The sequence below is a fragment of the Balaenoptera physalus genome (genome assembly GCF_965194825.1).
Source record: "Balaenoptera physalus genome assembly, chromosome: 12".
Lineage (NCBI taxonomy): Eukaryota > Metazoa > Chordata > Mammalia > Artiodactyla > Balaenopteridae > Balaenoptera > Balaenoptera physalus.
The window spans coordinates 69448726-69468708 of NC_138897.1; the positions used below are offsets into that span (position 1 = coordinate 69448726).

A 19983-nucleotide genomic window follows, 5' to 3' on the forward strand; every position below is an offset into this window, starting at 1 on the left:
CTGATAGGTGCCACACCATGGATTAACCTTTAAAACATTCTTCTAAGTGAAATGGCAAATAATATGTGATTCCAACTATACGAGTTACCTAGAATAGGCAAATTAATATAGACAAAGTAGAATAGAGGTTACTGGGAGCTTGGGAAAGGGGTGGTGAAGAGTGTTTAATGGGGACAGAGTTTCTGTTTGGGGTAATGAAAAAGTTCTGGAGATGATGGTGGTGAAGGTTGCATAATAATATGAATATACTTAGTGTCACTGAATGTACACTTAAAAATGGTTAAAATAAATTTTATGTATATTTTACAATTAAAAATATATATACATAGAAGATGGCCTGAACAACAAAAAAAAACGTTTTGGACCCAAAAAGGTATTTTCTGATGGTGTGGCCCAGTTGGGTGGGTGTGGTTGGGTGTTTTGCACAAGTCTGCTGCCCACTCTGCACTGACTGCCCTGAGTTGGCCTTAGCTGCCAAACTGTCGGGAACTCTGTCGGGAACTCCCCCTCTCCTTTGAAGCAGGAAGTTTAAATTATCAGGTCAATTAGGAAAGACACAACCGAAAAATACAAGTTTCATTCACACTTCCAGGAGGCGTTTCCTGGCTGAGTGCCACTTCTATTATTTTTGGCGAGGCTGCTGAAAGCCCCACAAACCCTGAGAAGGTACAGTGTAATCTTTGATTCCGTTTCAAGGATCAAAGCAAGTGAGTTTGGCTGTAAATGCAGATAACATTTCAGAGATGGTTTCATGGAAGAAGTCGCTAGACCAGGGCAGAAAGGGAGCTGGTGTTACATCACTTTCAGTGACCTCGGCCGCCTTGGCACTGGTAACCTGCCCCCACCTGAGGGCCCCGGGGCACGAGGTGCTAGAGGTCTCGCACGTAGGGCACCAGCTGCCCCCCGCACCGGCCCTCCCTGTGTCGGGGCGCTGGCTGGGCAGCCGCTCGGGGTCCAGCCTTGAGGGATGAGTCGAGCCAGCCAGCCCACGGCGAGGGAACCGAACCCTCAGGGGACGGTCCTCGGGGCCAACCCCGCCCCGTCGCTCCTAGGCGCACATACGCGCCCGGCCCCGGCCGGGTCTCCAGCTACGGGTACTCTGCGGGCACTCCGTCCAGGAAGCGCTGCAGCCCCTCTGTGCCAACCCTCCCTGGTGCCCTCGGCCCCCAGCATCCCTCCTGACGCTCAGCAGTAACTCAGGGCAGTGGTCGCGGCGTCTGTCCCTGAGTCCCAGCTAGAGCCAGGTGGAAGCCACGATCCCGCCGCACTAAGCCAGTCCTGAGCGCAGCGCGCCCCCGGCGCCTGCGCACGCAGCCCCACCCGCCCTCGGGCCTCGGCCCTTCCTGCGCCTGCGCACGCGGCCCCGCCTGCTCTCGTGGCACTCAGCGCGGCGTCCAGCTGGGCGCGCTCCCATCAACCCTCGCGCCCTGCTGCCCCGCTGGCAGGGCCCGGAAGCGCCTGCGCGACCGCGGCTTCACGACGCAGGGCGCAGGCGCGGCGCGGCTGGGCGGCCAGCGAGGGGCGTTCCAGGAGCCGGCGCGGGGACGTAGGGGTTGGCCGCGCGCACGCAGGGGGCGTGGCCGCACGACACGGCGGTGCTAGGACCCGCGCTGCTCGTGGCTGGGGGCGCAGGCTTCGGCCGGCGGGTTAGGGCGTTGGGGTCTGCGCCCTGCCGTCTCTTCCCGACCCCGGTCCGCGCCGGTCCTGGCCTCGCCTCACGACGGCCGGTCTCATCCGTTTTGTAGGTGCGCTCGGACTCGCTGTCGAGGGAACCGGACCGTCGTGGCGCCGCGTGGCCGCAGGTAGGTGGGCTTCGTGCGGCGGCGCCTCAACCGGGCGCGGCCTCGGCTCCGCGGGCGCACGCTGTCCTGTCCCGGGGAAGGGCCGGGTCCCTCGGCGCCGGGCATGCTGGGAACCTCGCTCCCCGAATTAGCGAGAGCCAGGCGGGACGGGGTCCCGGGCGCGCACGGTAGCGGCTGCCTACCCTCACAGGGGGCAGGAGCGGGAGTGGTTCGTGGTCATCGTTTTTTCAGAGCTCGGTGAGGAACTGGACTGGACGGCGTTTACCTGCTGTCTTGGGTCTCTGCCGCCCTAGCGTGTTTTTAGTGTTAGGATGGGACGGGCTTTCGGGTGGAAAACCCCCACCCCCCGCCCCGCCACCAGCGTTGGGGGTTGGGGAGGCAGGTGCTGGGGGCCCTGGCGGCTCCGAATGCTGCCGGCCGCCCTGGGAGGTCCTGGGCGGAAAGACCAACAGGCCGTGCCCCCTGGAGGAGCTCCCGCAGATGGGGGTAGGTAAACACGTGGGAAGCCGCCCCGAAGGTGAGTGCAGACTGGCGCTCCTAGGTGGGAGCCGGTGGAGCAGTGGGGGGCGGGGTGTGTGTGTGTGTGGAGGGCTTGTTGGGGAAATCGCACCAGGAGGGGTGAAGCAGAGAGCGCTCTGTGCAGGCCAGGAGTGGACCTCGTGTTGCAGGGAGACTGGGGAGGTGGCTACCCTCAGGCTGGACTGCGGGAGGGCTCCTTGCATCCGACGGGAATTGCACCTCCTTTTTTGTTTTGTGCCTCTTTGGGCTGCTCAGGGGTGATGGCCACTGCTCTCCAGTCCCTTTGCAGGGACCACCTTGGGGTGGGGAGAGTAGACACAGCAAGTGGAATTTAATTCAGGGGGTCGGATTCTGGGCTGTTGACAGGGAGGGGAATGCAGGGAGGATGTGTTTGGGGTGGGGGTGGCTGCATTGTGAATAGCGACATGAGTCTGGGAGACACAGGACGGGGGTGGGGGGAAAGCTGGAAAGCACTCAGGTAGTGCTTGCCATGCTTTTGGGGCTGTGATGTAAAAAGATTTTATGACAAACTCTGCACCTGACGGTACAGTGCTTGGGCGGCTGGGAGACGGTTCACAGGACTGTGAAGCGTAGCTGGTAACTGGCGTGGTGACGTGTGGTGGGGTCAGCTGCCTCTGCCACTTACTTGTTGGCGTGTGTGGCTACAGACGAGTGACTTCACTCACCACCGTGCCTCGGGGGTGGCGAGAGGACCAGCCTTGTCAGGGGTCAGTGTTGGGCGTGACTAGAGCCGTCAGTGAAGGTTGTTGTTGTTACTCTTCTCCTGAAATTCTTTGACAGCCATCCAGGCTGTCCAAGGAAGCCCAGGGGGATCTGATCTGGCCCCCTTTTTTTCTTCTGGGATTGACATCACCGCCATCACATCTTGCCTTTGAAACATCCCAGGTGGCATGTACCTGCCTTCTGGGACCTCCCAGGCCGGCCTCTGGGCCCCCTTGCATGGAGAGCTCCTGGTGGGGGCCCAGGGTCGGCTGCCCAGTGGTGGTGGTTGGGCCTAGTTCCCACTCTTCCCACCTTGTTTTTGGACAGATCGCCTTGGATGGTGGCCTGCGTCTGACAGTCCCATCAGCTCTTCTCAGCTCTTCTGAGGCCGCAGTGGTCAGCTCCCCACTCAGCACTTGCCTGGAGCACTCCTCCGCAGCCGTCTGTCCCGTTGTGTCTGCGCGCCGCTTCTGCCTACCCTCCGGGCGCCGTCCCTCCCTCCTCTCCCCCTTCTTTCTCTAGTTGGCGTGGCAGCTCCCGTCTGCTCCCAGCATGCCTCGTGGCCGGCGCCAGGGCCCTCGCAATCCCATCCGGGCAGCAGCCAACTACGCCAATGCACACCCCTGGCAGGTGGACGGGGCCACTCCTGGTGTTGCGTACACCCCCCTAGTGGATCCCTGGATTGAGCGGCCCTGCTGTGGGGACCCTGTGTGTGTGCGCACGACCATGGAGCAGAAGAGCTCGGCGAGTGGTGCTGTGGGTGGTAAACCCGCAGAGAGGGGCCCCCCAGCAATGCGCGTGGGCCCGCGGCCCCTCAGGGTGGACTTCCACTGGGTGCCCGGCTCGGACCCAGGCACCTTCGATGGCTCCCCTTGGCTGTTGGACCGCTTTCTGGCCCAGCTGGGCGATTACATGTCCTTCCGCTTTGAGCACTACCGGGACAACCTCAGCCGTGTCTGCGAGATCCTCGGGCGCCTGACGGGCCGAGCCCGGGCATGGGCAGCCCCCTACCTCGATGGAGACCTGCCCCTGCCCGACGACTATGAGCTTTTTTGCCAGGATCTTGAGGAAGTTATTCAAAACCCGAACAACTTTGCTGAGTACCACGCTGCAGGACCCTGTTCTTTGCCTCTGGCCTCGAGCCAGCCACCAGTGGCCCCACAGCTGCCTGTGGTGAGACAGTACTTAGCTAGGTTCTCAGAGGCCCTGGCCCTCAACATGGGCACTCCCCCCAGGTCTGTCCCCGCTGCTCTGGCTACCCCCACTGTTTCTAGTTCCAATTCCACATCTAGAAATACTCTATTTGAGCAGTTGTTAGCCATGGAGAGCAGCCCTGGGCCTGCAGAGCCTCCTGCCTTGTCCAGCTCTGCAGGCAGCACCGGTCCTGGTCCCGTGGGGCCGTCTTCCTCCCAGCCAGGGGAGGCGGCCCCCAAACCTGTCCCTGCAGTTGCAGAATCTGCTGAACCCCCTGCCCAGAAACTAGGTCCCACTAACCCAGGGGGTCCAGGACCCCAGAAAACTAAGGAGGTTTCTGAGACAGAGGCAGGCCAGGAGGCATCCATAGGTACCCCACAGGGGGCAGTGGACACCCCAGCGACCCCAGGAGAACCACCATTCTGTCCCACGCCCCAACCCACGGCACTGGATTCCGAACACGGCCTGGGCAGGTGTGGCAGTGCCCCCTTGTCATGAAGTGGCCTGCGTGACCAGGGAACCCCACAGCCCCCTGTCAGGACAGTGGGGTATTGCCAGCTAACTCTAGATGGGGTACACCAGGTAGTGCCCTGTCCACTTGCCCCTTTGCTGGGCAGGAGATGCACTTGTTTGGCGACTACCATGTCTGAGCACAAACAGCTCCCCTTAAACCCCCACCCCAGGGCACAGCAGGACAATGGCCTCCGCCCTGTGCCCCTCATTCTCCAACTCCCTCAGTAGCCCAGAGGCTGCCTCCCACTGGGCTCTTGGCTGCATCCCAACACCTTGTTGGGGAGCGCCTTCTCACCTGGCCTGTTCCCGCTAGTTGGAAAGAGTTGCGTAGGTCAGTCCCCATCAAGTTTGTACAGTCCTTGTAACTACTCCACCCCAAACCCACTGCCTTCAGTGCTGGCTGGGAATGGACTGGGTCTGCTGTGCCAGCCCTTTTGGACCTAACTCCTGTGGTGTCTGCTTTGACTCCTGCCCCAGTCTCTGCTCCCTGTGTCCCCTATTCTCTGGACTGGAAGTTAAGGAAGGCTGCATGGAGGAAGCAGCTGCTTTCATTATTCAGTGTAAGTGGGAGGGTGTCTTGGCAGAGAAGGGTGCTTCCCTATGTATGGGCTTACCAGCAGCCCTGGCCCACTGGGACAGCTTTGATGCAGGAGGGTGGGGTGGGGGCCTCCTTGCCAGTCTTAGCTCCCTTCCAGGCATTTGCCTGCTGTGTTAGCATCTAGTCTTGTTTTGGCCCGTGCTGCCCTCTCCTCTGCTCTTCAGCAGTCCTGCCTCCACACCCACTCGTGCAGTTGGCTGCTTCAGCACTCACGCCCAGTGCTGTAATGACTTGTGTCTCTGGATGGACTGTGAGTCCCTAGGGTAGGGCTCCATCAGTCAACCTCGTGTCCCTGCTACACAATCGGTGCTATTAAACATGAGTTGGATCCATGGCTGAGTGAGTCCTTGTGCATCAGTGGGAGCAGAGCCTGGGCCCAGCAGCGAGCACCCGGTCAGCGTTGCAGGTGTGGTTCATGACAGGGGCTTGGATCATTGCAGGGTCTGACTGAATGGGTGGGAGTGGGAGGCTTGGTGGGAGGAGTGTGGCCTTGAGAACTAGCTTCCAGGCCGGCGGTGAAGTGAGGAGCAGGCAGCAGACCAGGGCTGTGAGTCCCCAGGCCCGAGGGTGGAGTGAAGGAGGACCCGCTCTGCACAGGGAGGGTTTTCTAGTAACATAGCTGACTGGGAGGCTCCTCCAGCCCAGGTCAGCACAGGAGGGGCACAGTGCATCTGCTCTGAGGGGCAGATAGGCAAACATTTCAGGCCCCTTTGGGTCCTATAATTGGGAAAAGAAAACACCTTCCTGGAGAGTAGGAAAGAAAAAGAAGTGGAAATACAACTGCAATCAGAAAGTCATTTTAGGAAGGAAAGTAATAAATGTCTGGTAAAAAATTTTAAGTAAAATAGACATTGTTGGGATTACTTCCTTTAGTAATTTGCTTGAAAAGGTTCTGGGTTCAGGTGGTTTTATTTGTGAGTTATTTTATGGCACAAACACCTCATAAGTAAAACAGCTGCGAGTCTTAGAAGTAGGTGGGAAGCTGATATAGCCCCGAAGTGAAACAAGCAAGCTGACAAGAAATCAGTGTGTACCCTTGGTTCTGATCCAGTGGAGAAATTTGGATGTTCCAGCCCAGCCTGGTCACACTGCTGCCCCCATGCTATTGCTCAGGCCCGGGCCCCCCTCCTGCAGGCTGTCCTGGTCAGCTGTGGCCTGGCCCACCTGTGGGTCTGGTGTCGTTGGCAACATTGGGGCTCCAGAGCCGCCCTCTGGGGTGGGTGGCCCAGTCAGCAGCCCTCTGCACAGGCTGCCTCTCCCGTCTCCACTTAGTGGACCTGGAGTGAGTTCCCTCAGCCCAAGATTGCCATCTTCCCTTCTGACCCCTGGTCTCACTGGGGGCCTTTTCCCCCTCGGGCCCCAGACGGTTCCTGCAGGCTCGGGTTATGGTCCAGCATACCTCTCAGGGTCAGCTCTGCCACGGCAGGCCTCGGGGCTTTGGGGAGAGACTGGACAGATGACCTGTGGAAAACGGATTCTGTTGTTGTGACCTGGCCATGAAGAAAAGGACGGGGGGTGGGGGGCAGGCCTCAGTTGTGAGGGCAAGGTCACCCATTCCTGGGGTCGGGAGAGGTTGGGAGGGCGCTGGCCTTCCAGACAGGCAGCGCCTATGGTTCCGCAAAGTGATTGCCCCATCTTTAGCTGGCACTGTGCCCTGCCTTTGGGCAGATTGATGACTCAGCCGCTCTCCTCTGCGGGGGAGAAGGAACACAGAGGGCCAGGAGAGGGGGCTCTGCTGTGTGTGGCAGAAGGGCCCTTGGGTCATGGCCACTCCCGGCTCTGCACATGCAGGCAGCCCACCCGGAGGAGGTGCTCTGGGCCTGGCAGGGTTGCTGGATGTGCTCAAGGCGGGCTGTGCTGGGGCGTGCCTTCCAGACCATTGTGTCTGTCCCTCGCTTCCCTTGGAAATACCCGGAGGTCTCATTTTCTAAAGCTGGGACACGGTGGGCACTGTGGGAAGGTTTGTAAAGCGCCCGTGTCCAAGGAAACTTCTAACACCGGAAGTGTTGAGGACGAGGTTCTGTGAGATACAGAACATTTTTTAAAGCTGCAGGAACGAAAGGACGTGGAAGTTGGTGTGGAAGGATGAGCAGAGAACTTGGAAATAAAGCCGTATAAATACAGGGGTTTAGTTCACTCTGGCAGGGCTGTTTCCAATTAATGGGGGTAAAGTGGATCATTCAGTGAGAGGACTTGGAGCAGCTGGTCAGTTGTCTGGAAAACAGTGAAACTCACTCTGTGCCAGCCGTGCTCCAGGTGGATTAAAGATTTAACGGTAAAAAGTCACAAAAGCACCATGGGGAGGTACGGGCAGATTTTCTGCTGTGATTCCAGGACTCGAGACGTTCTAGGTGCCGGGAACCGCAGGAGGCTTCTGGGCACGCTGAACCCTGGCCCGCGTGCCGGTGGCGGCTGCTCGCTCCACGGTCTCGGCTGAACCATGAGCCATCGGAATCACCGGTCCTCAAGGGGGCGGGGTAGGGCTGAGGGCCCAGTGGGGGTCACCGCCTTGTTAACAGCCTGGAGGTCCGGCAGCGAGGAGTGCGGTCACCAGGCTGCTGGCGCTGTGTTGGTCAGGGCGGGCCGAGTGTGCTGCAGGAACAGAACCTCCACATTGTGGCCACCCCGTCCATTGTGGTCCCTTGGGCCGTGCGACAGGGCTCCACTGGCTACATTTCTCCACGACCGCAGAGGCTGGGGAAGGACCGCTGTGAACCACTAGTGGTGCGTGTCACTCACCTCCATTCCCCTGGCCTGAGGAAGCCGCTGTGCCCTCCCGCGAAGTGGGTGGGGCCCTCAGCGCCGAGCCACGAGACACAGCTGTGCAGCCATGAGGGGGGCCACGTGGGCCGTGGGGAGAGATGCCCGTGCGCACCTGCTCAGGCTGCATGGCCTAAGCGACAGGAGGTGCTTCCTCCCAGTCCTGGAGCCTGAGCATCCGAGATCGAGGTGTTGGCAGGGCTGGCTGCTCCCGAGGCTCCTCACCTTGCTGTGTGTACCCCCACGGTCTCCCTCAGTGTGTCTGTGTCCTCGCCTCCTTATGAGGACACCGGTGCTATTGGATCAGGGCCCACCATATGACCGCATTGAACCTTAATCCCCTCTTTGAAGCCTCTGGACACAACCACGTCTGAGGTGCTGGGAGTAGAGCTTCAACATGGGAACTTGGGGGAGACAGCTGGGCCATCAGAACGCCCGACGTGGATTTCTTTGTTTCCCATCTTTGCAGTCTTGGGCAGTGCTGTCGTGAGCATCCTTCTGACGTCGCCCCTGTGTGCAGAGCTGCTCCAGCCCCGAGCAGGATGTGCCCAGTTGTTCTGTATCTGGGACCCCTACAGAGGGTTCGAAGACATTACTCTATATTCCCAAGTTTAAACATTATTCCTTTCACGTGACTCTGGAATCTCCTGGTCTGCAGGGCGCCCTTGACAGCCTGTTCCTTCTCCCTGGGTGCCCTGTCTCCCTGTTGGCGGGGCCGTAAGAAGGTGAAGAGGGACGTCCCTGGCTGCTTTCCACCTGTGCGTCCGAGCAGCGCCGGCCTGGGCCAGCGGTCGGGAGTGAGCCCGCGCCCTTACACCTGCCTGTGCGGATGGCAGAAGTGCAGCCACGGTGCAGGGACGCCTGCTGGCCACTGGGAGTGCCACATCGACCCCCAAGAGGCCTCAAATGATAACGCCCTTCACCACCACCATGCTTAGAGGCCCCTCTCCAAGTGGGACTGGGTTCACGGGCGCTTCCTGGGCACCAGCCTGCGGGCATCGGCCCCGTCCCAGGCCCTGGGGAGGGCCGTCTGGGCACTGTTGTCAGCCCTGGGGAACTGGCCCCTGTGGACCATCCCGCCTGGCAGAAGTGGGACCCAGAGGCCAGTGCTGGTGCCTGGGAATGGTCCCACTTCCTGTAAAACATGGAGCTTTTCTGTGCGTTCACCGGGAACAACCAGGGCGGCAGCCCATTGCTGGTCGGTCCCACCCCAGCCCGCAAGTGCCGGGCAGGCCGGCTGAGAATGCCCAAGTGGCCTTCCTTCCTGCCATCTCCAGCTCCTGGACCAGTGGCTCCTCACCCTGGCATTTCCTCCTGGCCCGGCAAGGATGGCCTGCCCCTCCATCCCAAGGAGTCCAGTTGGCGCCTCCAAGCCCTCAGCTGTAGGAAGCCCTTCGTACCTTGTGTTGGTCAGGCCGCAGAGGTGCTTAGGGGAGAACAGGCTGTGCTCACCTCTGCCCAGGCACCCATCACATCACGTGGACCTTGACCCCAGCGGAGGAGCCTGGTCCTCTGTGGCCATCTTCCCCAAACACGGGGCGAGTTGGAAGGGACACTCACAGCCCCCAGGGGGCTTCACACGAATTGCTGGCAGCTGCCCAAGGGCCTGGGATGCTGCCCCAGGGAGGTGAGGTCAGCGCTGCTGCTGCCTGAGCAGTGGATCCTGCCAGAGGGAGCAGCGCCCCTCCCAGGGTTTGCAGGAGCAGGTGACTTGCTTCTCTTGGATGGAACAAGAAGCTCAGGCCCAGGACGGGTGGGTGGCTGTCCTCCCCGGGCCTCAGGAGCACAGCACTCAGCTCCACTTCGGAAACTCATGTCCATAGCCATCCCCGAGTTTGCTTGTGGACCCTCCTGCTCACGGGGAGGTGCCCTGCCCACGGGGGGCGGGGTGGGTAGGCTGTAGTCGGGACTCAGGGGGCTCCTGCCAGCTGGGCTCAGGAGTCTTCCCTGTGCACTTGCAGAACAGCCAGCACGGGCCTGCCAGCCTCAGGCCGTGCGCAACCGGGCACAACTGAGGCTACCACCTGGGCTCCTGGGCGACGCTGTGCCAGAGGCAGGCAGGCCTGGGGAAGGGCTATGGGGGTGTTCCTGGTCTCCCCCCACCCACACACACATGGTCACATCAGGCCCCGGGAGGCAGGCATGGCTGGGTTGGGGGAAGGCAGTGTAGGGATGGTGCCCGGTTCCCGCCTCCCCAATGGGCTCTGAGGCCCGCTAAGCACGGGGCCGGGGCCGCTCGTGACACTGTCTTCTTCCCCACCCCCTCCCCGGGCCAGGGAGCTGCTTCCCCGGAACCCCTCCCCAGGATCCGCATCTTTGAAGCCACGGATACTGACAGAGGATTCAGTGAATCCAAGGTCGCCAGCCGGGCGTTGACAGATGCCCGGCCACGATACTATTTCTGATTTAATAACCGAATGGGAGGCTGGCCCTTGGTAATAATTAGGGCTAATTACTGAGGAGGTGTTGACAGAAAGGCTGAGAGGAAACAAACTACCTTTATCCCGGGGCTTAGAGTCAGATTACACTGTGCTATCTGCCCCTCAGAAAGGAGACGCTTCAATCACTCACCAGAGGCTTCAAAGGGGAAGGGGCCCTGGCCGTGCACAGGCTCAGGAGGGCTATGAAGCACGCCTTTGACTCCGAATGGCCACGCAGAGCCCACTCCAGAGATGGTTTCCTTGTGAAGTTTGAGTTCCCTGGGCAAACCTGCCGCTGCACCCGGGCCTGGCCGGGGCTCTGCAGGCACGGGGGCGGGGGGTGGGGGTGGGCCAGGGCTGGTGCTGGGGCCAGGTCCTCCCTGGGCTGGGCCCACGCTTGGCAGTCTGCAGGAGGGCAGGGCGGCTGGTGCGTTTTCCTTGGCCCAGGGAGCGAGCTGCAGGGAACAGGGTAGGGCTGTCACCCAGCAGGCTGTCCCCTGTCTCACCTGCAGCCTCTCCACAGCATTGTGGGCCAGTCCGGCCTCCTCGGAGGGGGCTGTGTCCTCGGCCTTACTTATTGGGGGACCACTCCTGGGAGCCTGGGTGTCACTCACTGGGCCGCCCTCACCCAGTGAGCCAGCGCCATGGACGGACGCTGACCCACAGGGACCTTGGTGACGAGAGGCTGACTACCTAGAGGGTTGTCCTGTGTCGTGGGCTTGTTGCTGACGCGCTGTGTGCTGACTCCCCTGGACCTCCCTGCGTTTCAGAGATGGGGGAGGGGCGGTGGTCAGACCTCCATGTCCTGCTGTGAAGCAGGAGGCTTCCCAGTGATCTGGCCTGGACCGCCCCCGGGCCGCTGCGTCTGTAACGTGACTTCCAGGGGCCAGTTCTGGGATTTGGGCCTTGCTGTGGTCTGAGCTGATCAGGAAGGTGGAGGGCGATGGGGCCTGCTCAGGATGGCCTGTCCAGGTGTGGCCTGGGAGGTGCAGAGGGACTGGGTCTCGGTGCCTCCTGGCCTGGAGGACCGGCCAGCTCAGAGTTTTCCTGCTAGAATGGCCGTGCCGCATGAGAGAGAGGGGACTGCTGGGTCAGCATCTTCCTTCCCTGGTGCTGCTCTGCTTTGGGAGTAACGATGAGCATGAAGATGATAAAAGTTACCAGTAAATTGCTTAGCTGAGTACTGACTACCTTGTGTTGGGGGCGCTATTGATGGATTTAAGTCTATTTATATTAGGGCAAAAATAAGATGGGAAATCACTTCAAATAGGAGAAGCACTTAAAAATTGGCATTAAATCTGTTTAAAGTCACCTTAACTGGAATGAGAAATTGGATCTAAATCCAGAAAAATCTAGGCAGGAAACTGGGTTTTCATAATACCTTAGTGGTAAATCAAATACCATTAACTGTAGGTCAAGAAAAAATAGCCCCCAAATATTGTTCAATATATGTTATTTGAAAAATAGCCTCCTCAAAAATGGCCAGGAGGGCGGCGGCCCAGTGGTTGCCCCGTGCCTGGAAAGTGCTGGTGCCCTCCCCTTGCGACCGTTGTGCGTGGGGACGGCCCGGTTGTCCCGTGATGAACAGCCTCGAGCACTGTGATCCACCCAAGTCTGGAGCTTATTCCGATTTCCTTAGTTTTTCTCTTGTGTCCTTTTCCAGGACCTAAGCCAGGACCATGTGACACTTGGTCACATCCCCTTGGGTCCCTCTGGGCTGTGACACCCGAGACAGTTTCGAGGCGAGTACCCTCCGCTGGGATTTGCCGTGTGTGTTTCTCGAGATTAGCCTGGGGTCTGGGTTTCTAGGAGCAAGACCTCCAAGATAAAGGGCCATCGCACCGCATCAGACCCAGGGAACGTGCCGTCAGCATGACCTTGATCGCCTGGACGGTGGCGGTTGTCGGGTCTCCCCTGTGAGGAGGGCTGCCTCCACGCACACCCTCGCAGTCAGGGGTCCAGCTCCACCGCCTTGCAGGTCACTTGGAATTCTGCTCAGATTTGTCTGCTCTCCCCGTTGGTCTATTTCTTCAGTCGTTTCCTTCATCACTGTGAACTCACAGTATCGATCAGGACTGATTGTTAAGACACGTACTTACAGGGAGTCCCAACACATGTACAGAAACCGCTCCACGGTCAGAGCCCTCCTCTCGCTGCCCCTTGGTCATGAGCCCACCCCTGACCCCTGACCCTGGCCCCCGGCACCTCCAGTCATGCTGTCTACCTGGCCCTGCTGTTTCCAGAATGCCGTGTGAATAGGGCCAAGCAGTATGTAGCCTGTTACTCGCTCTGATTTTCTGGGGAGGCGTCCATTGTGTTGCGTTCATCAATACTTTCTTCCTGTTTTATTGCTCAAGGGTGTGTTGTCATTTCGCATTCGGGCGATATTCTGAATAGAACAGACCAGTCAGGTACAGGTGTTTGTTTGCACATATGTTTTCATTCCTCTAGATTAAATATCCAGCGGTGGAGTGCTGGCAACTTGACGATCGGCTGTTTTGTGCTCCAGGGACCTGCTGGGCTGTCATCCAGGGCGTGTGTGCAGTTTGTATCCTCACCGGCGGCTTAGCGGCCGTTGGCTTCCTTGGGGGTTTGTCTTCTTCATTTGAACCGTGTTGTTTTCATTTGCATTTCCCTAGAGGCTAAGGATGCTGAGCATCTTCTTGTGCTTATTTGCCATCTGTATACCTTACAGGTGAAGTGTCGTCTGTTCAGATCTTTTGTTTAGTTGCTGTTGAGTTTTTTAAAATATTACTGATATACTAAAACGTGCACATATTTAAAGTGGATAATTTGATAAGTTCCAACACCTGTGTAAGCATCACTATACCCAAGACATGAATGTGCCTGCTGTCCTTAGGGAATCCCTAGGGTTTGCTCCCAACCTTCGACCTTTGTAAGGTCTCTCCCCACTCCCTGCAGCGCCCCTCCCCGGGTGCCACTCATCTGCTTCCTGTTGCTACTGGGTAGTTTGCACTTTTTAGAATTTTATGTAAATAGAATAGGGTATTTACTCTTTTTTTCTGGCTGCTTTTAGTCGATATAGGATTTTGAGGTTGATTCGTGGGGAGGCGTGATCAGTGCCCCTTTGTTGTTGAAGATGGGTGTACCACCGTTTGTTCAGCCTTGATGGATGTTTGGATTGTTCCCAGTTTGGGACTTTTTTTGGAGAAACAGCCACACTTTATTCCAAAGCCATTGTACCAGTATATTCATAGGAGAGTTCCTTTGCTTCACGTGCTTCCCAGCAGCCAGGGGTGTGGTCAGTCTTTAATGTGGGCCGCTCCCATAAGCGTGTAGTGCATGTGACTGTGGCTTTCGTTTGCGTTTCCCTGATGACCGAAGCTGGTGAGTATGTTTTCAGGTCCTAATTTGCCATTTGCATATCTTCTTGGCTATAGTGTTTATTCACATCTTTTGCCCATTTCTTTTTAAATTTACTTTCTGTTTTTATTTACTTTTTCTTTACTTTCCTAATGAATTTTGAGGATTCTTTATATATTGTGGATGCATGATTTACAAATATTTTCTCCCAGTCTGTAGTTTGTCTTTTCATTTTCTTAACATCATCTTTCAAAGAGCAAAAGTTTCTAATTTTCTTGAAATGAAATTTATCCGTTTTTCTATTGTGGATCATGCTTACTGATAGTTTTTAAAAATCATGAATGGATGTTGAATTTTGCCAGATGCCTTTTCTGTATCAGTGTAGCTGATATGGTCTTGTGTTTTTTCTTCTCTAGTGTGTTAATGTGATGGAGTTATCTCTATTGATTTTGGAATATTGAATCTGCTTTGCGTTCCTGAAATAAACTCTAGTTGGTCATAGTGTATTCTTTTTTTTTTAAACTTATTTATTTTATTTTTATTTTTATTTTTGGTTGCATTAGGTCTTTGTTGCTTCGCGCGGGCTTTCTCTAGTTGTGGCGAGCGGGGGCTGCTCTTCATTGTGCACATTGCACTGGCTTCTCTTGTTGCGGAGCACAGGCTCTAGGCACGCGGGCTTCAGTAGCTGTTGCACATAGGCTCAGTAGTTGTGGCTCACAGGCTCTAGAGCACAGGCTCAGTAGTTGTGGCGCACGGGCTTAGTTGCTCCGCAGCATGTGGGATCTTCCTGGACCAGGGCTCGAACCCATGTCCCCTGCACTGGCAGGCAGATTCTTAACCACTGGGCCACCAGGGAAGCCCCCATAGTGTATTCTTTTTATATACTGCTGGATTTGATTTACATTTTTTTTGAGGATTTTTACATCTGTATTCATGAGGGTATTGGCTTGTGGTTTTCTTTTCTTGTACTGTCTTTATCTGGTTTTGGTATGAGGATCGTGCTGGCCTCAAAATGAATTGGGAAATGTTCCCTTTTTTTCTGTTTTCTGGAAGAAATTATATAGAACTAGGGCTATTTTCTCTTTAAATGTTTGGTAGAATATGCCAGTCAAGTCATGTGGGCTGGAGTTTTCTTTTCTTTGCAAGGATTTTAACTAAAAATGCAATCCCTTTAGTCGCTATAGGGCTATTCGGGTCATTTCTTCTAGGTGACCTAGAAACCCCCTAGTCTGTGGTCTTCAATTTCTATTTCATCTAAGTTGTTGGATTTATGTGCACTGAGTTGTTTACGGTATTTCCTTATCCTCCTTTTAAAGTTAGTGGTGTCTGTAGTGATAACCCTTCTTCCATTATTATAATTTGTTTCTTCTCTTTTTTCATTTGTCAGGCTAGCTAGCAATTTATCTATTTTATTGATCTTTTTAAAGAACCAATCTTTGGTTTTGCTGATTTTTCTCTGTAGTTTTACAATTCTATGTTTTATTTATTTCTTTTCTGACCTTATTATTTCCTTCCTTTTCCTGGCTTTGGGCTTATTTTTCTTCTCTTTTCTAGTTTCTTGAGGTAGAAGCTAGGTCATTGATTTGAGACCTTTCTTCTTTTCTTTCTTTCTTTTTTTTTTAAAGAAAACCTTTATTTTAATTTTTTTTTTTTGCCACACTATGAGGCTTGTGGTACCTTAGTTCCCCAACCAGGGATTGAACCCAGGCCAGCTGCAGTGAAGGCACGGAGTCTTAACCACTGGACCACCAGGGAATTCCCTCTTTCTTCTTTTCTAATTTGGCATTTGATGCTATAAATTTCCTCGAAGTCCTGCTTTAGCTGCATCTGACAAGTTTTGATATTTTATATTTTCATTTTTATTCAGTTCAAATATTTTCCAATTTCTGCTGGGACTTCTTCTTTGGCCCATTGATTATTTAAACGCATGTTGTTTGTTTTCCAAATATTTGGAGATTTTTCCAGTTGTCTTTCTGTTATTGATTCCAGGTTAAATCCATAAGGTCAGAGAACATTGTGAGCTTTTGGTTCTTCTACATTTTTTTGAGGTATAATTGACATATAACATTGTATTAGTTTCAGGTATACAACATAATGATTTGATAGTTGTATATATTGCAAAATGATTGCCATGATCAGTCCAGTTAACATCTGTCACCTCACATAGTAACAAAGGTTCCTCTACATTTTTTAAGGTTTTTTTTTTTTTGGCTGCATTGGGTCTTCATTGCTGCGCACAGGCCTTCTCTAGTTGCGGCGAGTGGGGGCTACTCCTCGTTGCAGTGTGCGGGCTTCCCATTGCGGTGGCCTCTCTTGTTGCGGAGCATGGGCTCTAGGTGCGTGGGCTTCAGTAGTTGTGGCACGTGGGCTTCAGTAGTTGTGGCTCGCAGGCCCTAGAGTGCAGGCTCAGTAGTTGTGGCGCTCAGGCCTAGTTGCTCTGTGGCATGTGGGATCTTCCCGGACCAGGGCTCGAATCCGTGTCCCCTGCATTGGCAGGCAGATTCCCAGCCACTGCACAACCAGGGAAGCCCTTAAGGTTTGTTTTAAAACACAGGATATGGTCTATCTTGATGAACGTTCCATGTATATTTGAGAAGTATGAGTTGTTCTGTTGGTGGAATGTTCACTTCATGTCAGCTCAGTCCAGTAGACAGATAGTAGTATTAGGTCTCCTGTACTATTTTCTGGCCACTTGTTGAGTTGATTCCTGAGGAGGAGTTTAAGTCTCCAGCTGTGATTATGTATCTGTCTACTTCTGCTTTCATTTCCATCAGTTTTTCCTTCATGCATTGTGAAGTTCTGCTGTTAGCGGAGTACATGTTTAGGACTTTTATGTCTTCTTGATGAATTGATGCCTTGTGTCATTGTGTGTTTTCTTCTCCTTGTTAATAGTCCTTGTTTTGAGGTCTACTTTGTCTGATAATAATGTATCCATTACACCTTTTTTTTGTCATTTGTATAGTATATCTCTTTTATATTTTTACTTTCAATTTATCTATGTTTTTATTTTTTTATTTTATTTACTTATTTATTTTTTGGCCACGCTGTGTGGCATGCGGGATCTTAGTTCCCTGACCAGGGATCGAACCCACGCCCCCTGCATTGGGAGCACAGAGTCTTAACCACTGGACCACCAGGGAGGTCCTCTATGTTTTTATATTTAAAGTAGGTTTCTTCTAGATAATTTACAGTCAGGCTTTTTTAAAAATAGCTTATAGTTGTTGGGTCTTAAAATAGCATGTTGAGAGCATTTATGTTTATTGTAGTCATTTTTATGGTTCTATTTAGGTCTTCCATTTTGTTTTCTCATTTTCCTGATGCTTTGACCCTCTGTCCCTTCTTTCCATCCTTCTTTTGGATTATTTGGATATTTTCAAATACTCTGTTTAAATTTTCTGTTAGCTTTTTGTCTATATCTCTTATATATTATGTTTTTAATAGTTAGTAGAAGCCTTACATCCATATGGGTCCCCTTACCCTCCCCCCTTAATGTTATAGCTGTCAGATTGCAAACCCCAACAATATACATGTTCACTTAAGAGGTGGAAATTTGTCTTTTATGTTTACTATTTCTCTTCCTCTATCTTCTTGGAGTTCCACATTTCTTTCTGATCTTTCTTTTGAGCTGTAGAACCTTCTTTAATATTTCTTTTAGAGGATTTCTTCCCGCAAGAAGTTCTCTTGGTTTTCCTTCACCTGAAAATACCTTTATTTTGCCTTCATTCCCAAAAGATAATTTGCTGGATGTAGAGTTCTTTTGTTTACTCTAAAGATGTTCGACTGTCTTCTGACTTTCATGGTTTCTGATATGAAATTCACGTTCACACAGATGATTATTTCCCTATGTGTAATGTGCCATTACTGTCAGGATTTTACTGCTGTTATTTTTCAGCAGTTTAATTATGATATGAGTATGGTTTTCTTTGAGTTTATCCTGCTTATGATTCATTGAGTTCTTGAATTTATACATTTGTGTCTTTTCCCACATTCGTGACATTTCGGGCATTATTTATTCAGGTAATTTTCCTACCCCATCTCCTCTCCTCCTCAGACTCCCATGCATGAATGTTAGACCTTTTCTATTATTCTGCAGTCCCTGATGCTCTAATCATTTATTCTAGTCTTTTTTCTTTCTGATCTTATATTGGATAATTTCTGTTGACCAGTCTTCATGTCACTGACTCTCTCCTTTGTCATCCCTGATTCCATTATTGAATGTCTTTGTTTCAGATATTGTATTATTTAGTTCTGGAACTTCCTTTTTTTTAAAAAAATTTTCTCTCCGCTGGGAACTTTCCTTCATTCATTTCAAGTGTGTTTACCTTTGCCTCATGGAGTATAATCATAAAACCTGCTTTAAAACCCTTATCTGGGACTTCCCTGGTGGCGCAATGGTTAAGAATCCACCTGCCAATGCAGGGGACACAGGTTCGAGCCCTGGTCTGGGAAGACCCCACATGCCGCAGATCAGCTAAGCCTGTGTGCCACAACTACTGAGTCTGCGCTCTAGAGCCCGCGAGCCACAACTACTGAGCCTGTGTGCTGCAACTACTGAAGCCCGTGCACCTAGAGCCCGTGCTCCACAACAAGAGCAACCATGGCAATAAGAAGCCTGCGCACCGCAACAAAGAGTAGCCTCGACTCGCCGCAACTAGGGAAAACCCATGCGCAGCAATGAAGACCCAACACAGCCAAAAATAAATAAATAAATTTATGGGAAAAAAAAGCCCCTTATCTGATATTCCCAACATCTGAACTGTCTTGAGGTTGGCATCTGTAAATTGTCGTTTCCTTTGAGAATTGACCTCATTTCCTGGTTCTGTGTGTTGAATAATTTTGTGTTGTATCCTAGACATACCCTGGACCAGGTATTACATTGGGTCCTCTGGAGAATGTTGAGTTTCGTGTTAACAGGCATTCAACCCAGTTAGATTGTCTCACCCTCTGTGGGCTACAGTTTTACTCTCATTTCCATTTTCAAGGCTCTTGATACACTTCTTTGGGTCTGTCCCACTCACCAGCCACTCTGGGGTCAGCCTGAGACTTGGGCAGTGGTTTAGGTCCTAGTTCAGGTCTTAAAGCTGGTGCTGCTTTGGGTCTATCCCACACGTATGCAGCTCAGAGAAGAGCCTGGGGCTTTTGTGGGTTCATTCACAGAATTAAGGGATCTTTTTCTTTAGCTCTCTCCTCTCTGCCATTCTCATACCCACATAGGATCTGGCAGGGTTCTTTCTCCATGGTTCCTCTGGCCAGAAAGACAAGGGTCTCTCAGAGTTACTTCTTCCACATAGCTCCGTGTCCAGGGCCCATCTTTGGGGCAGGGCCAAGAGAGAAGAGAAACACAGGCCATCAGGGAGTCGAACCCTAACTTTTTAGAATCTAGGATTCTATTGGCTTTTTGACTATATTTCTTGTTTTTAACTCAATCTAGGACTTAAAACTAATCTCAGTGCAGAGAAAAAGTGTCTCTCCAAGTTTTAGCCACCACTGCCTTGCAGCAGTGCAACTTGGACCCACCCTCAAGGCAGTGCCCCAAGACATAAAAATAAAAGCAGGAAGCTTGTGCCCATTCAGATCAATTCTCCAACTTTTTGCTGGCCTCCAAAGTCTGTCTGCTATTGTTCACTTTTCAGAGTTTTCAAGTAATTGCTGTTTATATTTTGTCTAGAGTTTTTAGTTGCAGTCGGGCCAGATAGAGAGGAGAGAGGCTGTAGTGAGCCTGCTTCATCCTGGCCAGAACCAGAAGCCTCTTAAGGTGGTATTAATTTACATTTCTCCGTGAGTGAAGTTAAGCATCTTTTCTTATGTTTAAGGGCCATTTTCATTTCTTCATTTGTGAATTGTCTATTCATGTCTTTTGCCCAATTTTCTATTTGGTATTTAGTCCTTCTTTAATTTTGAAGACTTTATGTGTTTTAAAGATACTTTGATTTTTATCTCTTTTGACGTGCAAAAGTTAAAAAATTTATTGTTAAGTATTTTATCTTCTTAGTTGGTATTGTAAGTGGGATTTTCTCTGACGGGTTATTGTTTGTGTACATGGAAGCTGTTGAGTTCTCTTTGCTAGTTTTATTTGCTGCTACTATCACTGAAGTTTTCCTTTAATGTTTGTTTTTTTGTTTGTTTGTTT

At 52.8% G+C, this 19983-nt stretch overlaps 2 protein-coding genes across 5 annotated transcripts in view; both read left to right on the forward strand.

Annotated features, from left to right (window-relative positions):
* Positions 1-19983, forward strand: part of GNB1L (G protein subunit beta 1 like) — an 80522-nt gene that overhangs the window by 23774 nt on the left and 36765 nt on the right. Inside the window, exons 2-3 of one of the 3 annotated variants that reach the window (XM_082417008.1) lie at positions 1746-1802; positions 12193-12271. The gene's annotated coding sequence lies outside the window, so the exon portion shown is untranslated. Of the gene's footprint in view, positions 1-1567; positions 1803-12192; positions 12272-19983 lie in introns of those variants that run through there. The other 2 variants (XM_082417007.1, XM_082417009.1) reach the window with 2 other exon arrangements.
* Positions 1572-5683, forward strand: RTL10 (retrotransposon Gag like 10). Of its 2 annotated transcripts, XM_082417005.1 has the most exons (3): positions 1572-1646; positions 1746-1802; positions 3372-5683. In XM_082417005.1, exon 3 carries the CDS (start codon positions 3597-3599, stop codon positions 4734-4736), a length of 1140 nt encoding a protein of 379 aa, XP_082273131.1. In that variant the 5' UTR covers positions 1572-1646; positions 1746-1802; positions 3372-3596; the 3' UTR covers positions 4737-5683. The 2 variants fall into 2 exon arrangements, with proteins under 2 accessions (XP_082273131.1, XP_082273132.1); XM_082417006.1 differs by lacking the exons at positions 1572-1646; positions 1746-1802 and adding an exon at positions 1831-2039.

What these genes read in the sequence shown, in the direction of transcription:
- RTL10 (XM_082417005.1), top strand. Translation starts at nt 3,597, where the DNA reads ATGCCTCGTGGCCGGCGCCAGGGCCCTCGCAATCCCATCCGGGCAGCA.